Source organism: Fulmarus glacialis, unplaced genomic scaffold, assembly GCF_000690835.1.
Source record: "Fulmarus glacialis isolate BGI_N327 unplaced genomic scaffold, ASM69083v1 scaffold24634, whole genome shotgun sequence".
NCBI lineage: Eukaryota > Metazoa > Chordata > Aves > Procellariiformes > Procellariidae > Fulmarus > Fulmarus glacialis.
In genome coordinates this window covers 4863-13198 of record NW_009206454.1, presented here as the reverse complement: position 1 = coordinate 13198, position 8336 = coordinate 4863, and the positions used below count along the sequence as shown (strand labels likewise).

At 40.7% G+C, this 8336-nt stretch overlaps 1 protein-coding gene across 2 annotated transcripts; it reads left to right on the top strand.

The window, feature by feature from the left end:
- Positions 1–168: 168 nt before the first annotated feature.
- LRRC42 (leucine rich repeat containing 42) lies at positions 169–6227 on the top strand. Of its 2 annotated transcripts, XM_009575755.1 has the most exons (7): positions 182–654; positions 3104–3235; positions 4296–4414; positions 4828–4916; positions 5001–5114; positions 5267–5351; positions 5740–6227. In XM_009575755.1, exons 1-7 carry the CDS (start codon positions 182–184, stop codon positions 5994–5996), a joined length of 1269 nt encoding a protein of 422 aa, XP_009574050.1. In that variant the 3' UTR covers positions 5997–6227. The 2 variants fall into 2 exon arrangements, with proteins under 2 accessions (XP_009574051.1, XP_009574050.1); XM_009575756.1 differs by lacking the exon at positions 3104–3235 and having other exon boundaries at positions 169–654.
- The last annotated feature ends 2109 nt before the right edge of the window (positions 6228–8336 follow it).

The following is an 8336-nucleotide window of genomic DNA, read 5'->3' as shown; positions in this document are numbered from 1 at the left end:
GACAGCGCACACCCCTCTTCCACGCAGCCTGGCCTTCCTTGCGCTGCAGGATTACGTGACCGTGCGCGCTCGGGGCGTTGAGGAGAGCTGCCAGGGTCTGGGGTCTTTCCTGAGTAGTGTTTTCCTCTGTGGCTATTCTTTACCTGTCTATGGTTTGTTTTTGCAGAACTGGACGAGGGGAATGTCTTACTGTCTCCACTCAGAAAGCCATTTAGATACTGGGCCGATATATGTGCGTGAAAATGGGAAGCTGCACGTGGTAAATCAGGGTGCAAGCGGCATACAGAATGTCACTCCCAAAACAAGACCTTTTAGGCTGTTTTCCAGAGGATTTTCGGTGGAGCTTTGTATGAACAGGGAGGATGATAGGGCAAGGAGGCAGAGGACTGATCATTTCATCTTCACGTACACTAAGGAGGGGAACCTCCGGTACTCGGCCAAGTCTCTCTTCAGCCTAGTGCTGGGTTACATTTCTGACAATGTTGATCACATTGACTCGTTGATTGGTTTCCCAGAGCAGATTGCTGAAAAGCTCTTTTCAGCCGCAGAAGCAAGACAAAAGTTCACAGAACCAGTAACGGGACTGAGAGCTCTACAGAAGTTTACTGAAGCATATGGCAATTTGGTGCTATGTTCATTATGCTTGAGGAATAGGTAAGTGTGTTCAGTAACAAATACCGTCGTCTGCTAGTGCTTTTTGCTAGCACACTTAAAGTTTCCCTTAAATTATTTTCTCTCAAAAATAATTTAAAAAAAAATCTCTTGGGCCTTATGACACCACCTAATTTTAATGAAATGACCTGAGCCTTGGCTTACTCAGCTGCTTGCTTCCGTTTGTCCCATTCCCATTCCCATTTTGACCCAAGTAACAAGCGACAGGACAAGAGGAAGTGGCCTCAAGTTGTGCCAGGGCAGGTTTAGTTTGGATATTAGGAAAAAATTCTTCACTTAAGGGGTTGTCAAGCACTGGAACAGGCTGCCCAGGGAAGTGGTGGAGTCACCCTCCCTGGAGGTATTTAAAAGATGTGGCACTTAGGGACATGGTTTAGCAGTGGACTTGGACAGTGCTAGGTTAACAGTTGGACTCGATGATCTTAAAGATCTTTTCCAACCTGAATGATTCTGTGATTCTATGATTCCTTTCCTACAAGTGCAGCTGCTGGTTTCGTTATAAGATACAAATCATAATACAGGTAACAGACTACATCGTGTTAACTAACGGGATTTTATATGAAGGATTAAACCTGCAACTATTTTTAACATAATAATCAGCATTTCCATAGCAATCTATATGTTTAATGCCTTCTCAGATACTTTATGGGATGTTTTTGCAATTGCTCTTTATAAGCATTTCAATATACTCAGCTGACTGTGCAGATAAAATACACCGTTTATTTACTATGAGCTTGCAATCCTGTTTCATTTTGGGGGCTCAGAAGAAGATACAGTCTTGTAGGTAAGTTATAGGCTTTGAAGTCAGGCAGGTTTTACCTTAGTTTATTGTGGTTCCCATCCCCATATTGAATATGCTTTAATGAGGTTCTGATGAGAGTCCAGCACCAGTTTTTCCATCTTCTCAATGTCCACATTGTCTTTCACTACAAGAGTGTCTTAACAAGCTTAAAACTGGATTATGTTTTTAAAGCCTTGCTCCTACTGAAGTCTTTCCCAGTAATATAACCAGTCTATCTTCTATCTGTACACTTGAAAAAGGGATGGTTTATCCAGTTTAAAATCAAAGTACAGGCATATTCATCTGAAGTGCCCAGGGTGTTTTGAGCACAGTAGGAATGCTTGAGCAGAGGTCCATTATCCTTTGTTTTATCCTTTAAACCTACTCCCTTTTTATCTCTAGTACAGATACTTTTTATGGGCTTAATTCAGAAATTAAGTTACCTCTGGCATCGTTTGACATTACAGGAAGCTGAGTTAAGTACCGAGTCTTTGAAATCCAGGAAGTTATTAAGGCATTTTCTGATGAATCTTATTTCTAAAAGAGCCCACTCTTCTCCTCACAACCCCCTGAGCTAGTAGTATCTCTCAAGAATTGGCTTGCGCTCTGACTATACATACTGCCTTCTGCATAGCTGAGTTGCATGGCAAAGGGATGTGGTGGGGTAGTTTGATAGATATACTTGCAGTGGGAGGATATTAAAGTCCCCTTATTTGCATGGCCAAAGAGGTATTCCTTGAGGGATCAAATTAGTAAGCACCCCTCATTTCAGCAATGAAGATGCTGACCTCGGGGTTTGTCTTGCCATGGGGAATATAAGGTAAATTCAGGAGAGATTAGTGAATTTGGGGCTTGTCTTGCCACGGGGACAATAAGAAATAAACACAAGGGAGATTGGTGAGGTAGTGACTGCTACGTGCTTATTACGGCATATTCGTGCATGCCATTTTTTAGTGGTTTGTTCCGATCTCTAAACCTCCTACTGAATAGTTCCAGCACAGATGTTTGCATGGCTGCGGAGTGAATCAGATCAGGGAACCAATACAGCTAAAAAAATTACCCACTGAGTAACTACTGCCTGAGGTGTAGTCACAGCTCTAGTTGGAGTCCTGCAGGTGTCCTGTAGGACTTTTATCTCTAGTGAAGTATTTTTTTTACGTATATAAAAACTAAAATTTTGTCATTTGGCAAGATATCCTGATACATTTGAAGTAGATTTTAAACCTGGATGAACGTGGGTTTGTCTATACACTTCCTAGATACCGAGAAGGAGCAGTTTGTGAAGTTTTATGGTAAGTAGATTTATGGTAAACTGGAATATATATTTTGCATTATTCTGAAATAATACATTAATAACCTGTAAAGAAGTCCCTAATTGCAATGTTTGCAAGTTGAACTCTTAATTGTTAGTCCAATATTTTGAATCAAAGCAAAACCATGACATTTGTTCAAGGAGAAGACTGGGAACTCAGATGTGGTGTGTGCAGACTGCACACAAAAAGGGACTTAGGACAGCTGGCTAATTTCTGTCAGTTTTCACATAGGTACTTACAAGAAACAACTGCATTATGCTTGTGACACTTGAGGACATAGGACCCTTCTTTTATGCCTGAACACTGATAGCTTTTTGGGTTTTTTTTCCCTTTGCAGATACCTGGTTATCTCTGAAAAGTTAGAAGAAATTAAGTCTTTCCGGGAGCTGACGTGTTTGGATCTCTCCTGTTGTAAACTTGGGGATGAACATGAGCTGCTGGAACACCTCACCAAAGAGGCTCTATCAAGGTACCAATTTCTTGACACATAGCTAAAACCAACACTTTCTTTTCCTATCACTAAGCAGTTCAAAGAATCAGGCTGTGACTTTAAAGGAAGCTTTCACATGTGTAAGTTTGAAGATTTTGGTTGTTTATAAAACCCGTAAAATACAGAATTTATTGTACACAAAGCACATGATCTAAAGCACATACTGAATTGTAAAAGGTCATACAAATGTGCAAGATAATTTACTGTCTCATGTTTTGAAATCAACTTTTTATAATTTCCATTGGCCAGGTAAAAACTGCATCTTAAGCTTTGGGACAGTTTTACACTTTTATTTCCTTTTTTAAGAGGGAACTTTATCAACCAAATTTTTAACCAAACCAGTGTTCCAGATGAAGATTTTTGCAAGCAGTAGGTTGAATATTTAGTTAATTAACATTTCAAAAAAAAAATTTTGTAATTTTGTTTGATACTAAAGATTGAAAAGTAGAAAATTTTGGAAATCAATAGGCAGGATGACTGCTAATTAGGGGATATTATGTTACTATAAGATTTTGGTGCATTTTGCATCAAGGTTTTGTCTTGAAGTGCTCTAGAGAATGTTTTAATGTTATGTTTTTCCCTGTGTTTTGTTCATCTATGTTACACCACCTCATTGCTTTCTTAAAATCATTGCCATACCTCTTACTACATCTGTCCTCTCCCATTTTGCCAAGTATTTTTCTCTTTTTAGTTTCGAGTGGAGTTGCGATTGGCAGCCTTGGTTTAAATAACTTCAGTGTATGAAGAACCTTATTGTCTCTGTTAGCAAATGCTTGTGCTCTAGGATCGGTCTGTCACTGGAACTCTGGGAATAGCTGGTCAAGTAAGCGCTTCTGTTGAGCTAGCAGAGGCACTATAAAGATATTTGTTAGTCCTACTAACCCAGGCTTCTTTCTTGCTACTTTTTACTAACGTTAAAAAAGTAGACTGACAGGTTGGCACAGGAAGACCCCGGTGTTCCGACACAGAGTTTTAGGACATTTTGTAAAACTGTCTAAAATAGTGACTATAAACTATGCGTTTGTATCTCTCCTCCCAGTGTAAAACGGCTTCTCCTGAAAGACAACTCTTTATCAGATGCAGGCCTTCGCAGAATGACAGCACCAGTACGAGTATTGAAAAAGGGACTTGAGAATCTTTTGGTATTAGACTTGTCTTGTAAGTACTTCATGGTTTAATATTAGAAGCAACCTGTATCCTTTCTGATAAAGAGTTTATCCTCCTTAATATTGAAGGAATACAATTAATTTGATGATTCCCATGAGCCAAGTACTCAACTCCCAATTTCACCAACAACTTTCCAGAAGGCACAGGTCATACCTGTAGTCTCAGCCACTTGCTACTTACATAAATATTTCTAATAGTTTGAGAATTGGTATTGTAAATACTTGTATTTTGATCATTAGAGGGAAAAAGTCAGTTTTGACTCACTTTCAAAACATGAAGCATACTACAAAAAAAGGCCAAAGCCCCCTTGTTCCAATATTAGCTTTTGGAACAAATAGTTTCTTGGTATTCTGATCATTTTTCTCCACATCTTGCAACTTAGTTAACTTCACTTGACCTTACAGGTAACCCTAAAATCACAGATGTGGGAATTGGATACCTTCTTTCTTTTAAGAAATTGAATTGTTTGGACATTTCTGGGACAGGTCTCAAGGTAAAAACGCATCTGTCTAAGTTTACTGGACAAGTGTAATCAAATGCTCTTCCCCTCTGACTACTTTATTTCCCTTTTCACTAGGACGTTAATGCCGTCATTAAGCGGATCCAAATGCAGATAGGCCTGGTTCACTCAAAAGTGCCTCTGAAAGAATTTGATCATAGTAACTGCAAAACAGAGGGATGGGCAGAACAGGTATGGGGTTTTAAGTCTGTTTTACTCTCTAGAAATTGTCCTTGTGGAGTATTAAATCACTGAATAGGAAAAAATAAGGGATAGAGTTGTTACCAGTGATATTTCTGTAAATTTTACAAGAAACATTTTAACTCCTTCAAATGTTATTTCAGACAGTTTTGCAGTGGGAGCAGGCAGTTATGGAGGCCATCAAGCCACAAGACAACTTGAGATCCAGAACGGCAGCTCTGCACTTCTGTACGTAACTGCATAGAGACCACATAGTTTATTTGTTTTCTTTTCTACAAGGAATATTTTCATACTTTTTTTTTTTTTTAGTACAAATAGCATCTCAGGTGTGCAATTTAAGCCATTTGTGTAACTGCATCAATGTGTTTGAGTTTTTTCATTTGTTAGACGGCTGGATAACTCTTAAAGTACAGCATGCTTAGGGCAACATGTAATAACTGAGTTTTCTCCTTAAAATTCTGAGTCCAAAATACAAATGTTATTTTTCCCTATGCACATTTCAGCAAAGCAGTCAGGATTCCAGACTGGCTTGGCCAAAACAATTTGCAACGCAAGTATGCATTTTACAGCATAATTCTGTTTTTCCCAAAATCTAAACTTGATTTTTTTTTTGTAGATGGCAAGACACACAGGATAGAGGAAGTAGTCAAATGCAAGCTGGTGGAGGCAGAAACAAAAGCATCTGGAAACTTGCAGTTTTATAAGGAAAAAGTTCAAAATTGCCATTTACCTTTGAAAAAGGAGGTTGCAGGCAGCCATGAATTAAAGAACAATAAAAAAAGAGCTTTGGCTGAACAAGAGAGAGGAAGGACTTCCAAACAGAAGCATCTGTGCCTCACTGTGGAGGACTGGGATTTGTTAAATACCTACTGAGTCAGAAAGAAGTGGGTCTTTTGTTTGTTGTTTTCTTGCTGATGGCAGAATTTAGACATACTGAGAGGGAGTAACAAAGGAGACCAGTATTGTTAAATCTGGTTGCTGTGATATGCTTGTGGGTAACCTATGCTTGGGGAGGAACAGAGGCAAGGAGAAGGTTGGTGATACTACTGTATATTTTCAATACATAATAATTTTTTCAAATAAAGTTTTTGTTGTCATCCTTAACGAATTCTTCTGACATAGATATCATTCACAAAAATAGCTGGTCCTATCCCTTCTCCTCTCTTACCTCCTGAGGGGCAGAAGACTAATCACTGCAGCTCATCTGAAATGAAGCTGCACTGTGCTTGTCAAGTGCCCTGGGACTTTAATAGTCCTGTAGAACATAAACCTCAGCCTGTAAGCACCAGGCTGCGCTGGTAGAGCTCTGACAAAGGGAAGAAGCAAAGAGGATAAGCACAGGCCCCAGGGGAGGGAGGCAGAGAGACAGGAACCCCTCAGTAACAGTTCTTGCAGAAATCCAAAGTAGAACAGAAGTCCCCTATCTCTCTCAGTTTAGCCCAGGAAATGAAAGCTGAAACTGGGTTACTGTAGAGATTAGACTCTGCAGTTGTAATACATTCTCCCTTACAAGCAAATTCACTGCATTTGAGAGCATTCTGTGGTTTAAAAGCTGTTCTCATATTGCACGCCTGCGATATACTGACTGTACTTACCCATCTAAAAACATTCAGGGAAGTGTTCACAGAATTATACCTATTTGCTGTAAAAAACCTAGATACTCAGACTCATTCTGTGTTGGTCTGTCAGAAGCCAGGAGTAGAGCCGAAATGCTGCAGGTGTGTTTATCATTGAATTCCTGCCCTGAGTGTTTCTATCAAAACTGGCTGAGGTGCACAGTGCCTGTGGGTTGGGCACTGTGACCGTCATTGTGCTCTTAGGTCTACAAGGCCAAGAATTTACTACAGATTTTCTCTACTAGTGCTTATTTAGAGGACAGCTTCCTTCTATACAGTTGTTTGCCATAATTCAGCGACAAGAAAAGCAACACATCCTTGGAAATCGTGAAGAGGCCAAGAAAAGAAAGCTCACTTCAAAAATGCATAAAGCGCTAAACCCCTTTCTCTCTTTGTTCTTTTATTGCTGAATTTTACTCAAAAAAGGACTATACACAAACAACACAAGCATACTTGCATTCAAGCCCTACATTTTTTCCCAGAAACTCAAGGCTATTAATAGCTTCCACTGACGACTATATCAGCCCTCTGCTGAGAAAAATAATGGCACAAACAGAGACTTCACAAAACAGCATCTCAACAGGGGGAAGATGACCGTGGCACTCAAGTATAATCCTCCTCCTGCAGCTGGCTTCTGGTTCAACAGCCACCACAGATTTCTTTTGCTAGCCCTTCCACAACTGTGGAGATCTGCTAATCCGACCGTGGAGAGATGCACGTCTCAGAGAATTGTATACTCCATTTCACATCGGTAAAGCAGCTGGGAGCTGATGGCTTGAGCCGGAAAATAGGCCCATCGTGATTTGACATGAACAGTCTGCCCAGGTCACAGGCTTGTTGGTAAAATAATACAGTACATCTTTCCTTTTCAAAAGAGGTGTTGTAGAGCACTGTGTTTCTTATGTTCTCCATCCCTGGTACAATTATTCCTTTCCTTAGGTTTCTTTCTGACCAGCACACTTCCTCTTTTAAACACACCATTGTGTAAATTTTATCCTAGGAAGACTTAGGCACACTTACCACTATGTCCTCAACCCACTGATCTCTGTTTATTGCTCTCTGTAAGGCATAGAGCCTCTGCTGACCAGGAACAAGGCAGTAAGTAAGAAAACTACAGGAGGAGGCTCCCCCTGAAATAGATAGACTCAGCCAAGTGCCTGCTTAAACTGCCCACTGCGTCCCTGGCTGTCTCCAGGCTGGCTTCTGAGTCTTTCTGCCCATGGACTGCTGCTTCCCGTGTCTCTCTTGGCTAGTGTCTTCACAGGTGTAAATCCAGAGCAGGGTGAGTCCCCAGTTCCTCTCTTCTTCTAACCTGAGGCCATTAATCACAGCTCTGGCCTCCCCGGAGCGCTCACTGGGAACCGATACAGGGACATCAGTCGGATAGAAGCCCTGGGGCTCTACCCTGCAGGTACCAGGTCGGTCAGCTCCTCCGACACCAGTAAACCTTTACTGGCTATCTTAGATGCAGAGATCACATTGCTGACCCCATTTCTTTGTGGTTCAGCTCAATTACAAAGCTGCTTAGGAGAGGAGAGTGCATTTGGTTTCCTCTTTGGAGCCAGGGATATCCTCTATGCCCCCTACAACTCCCTCC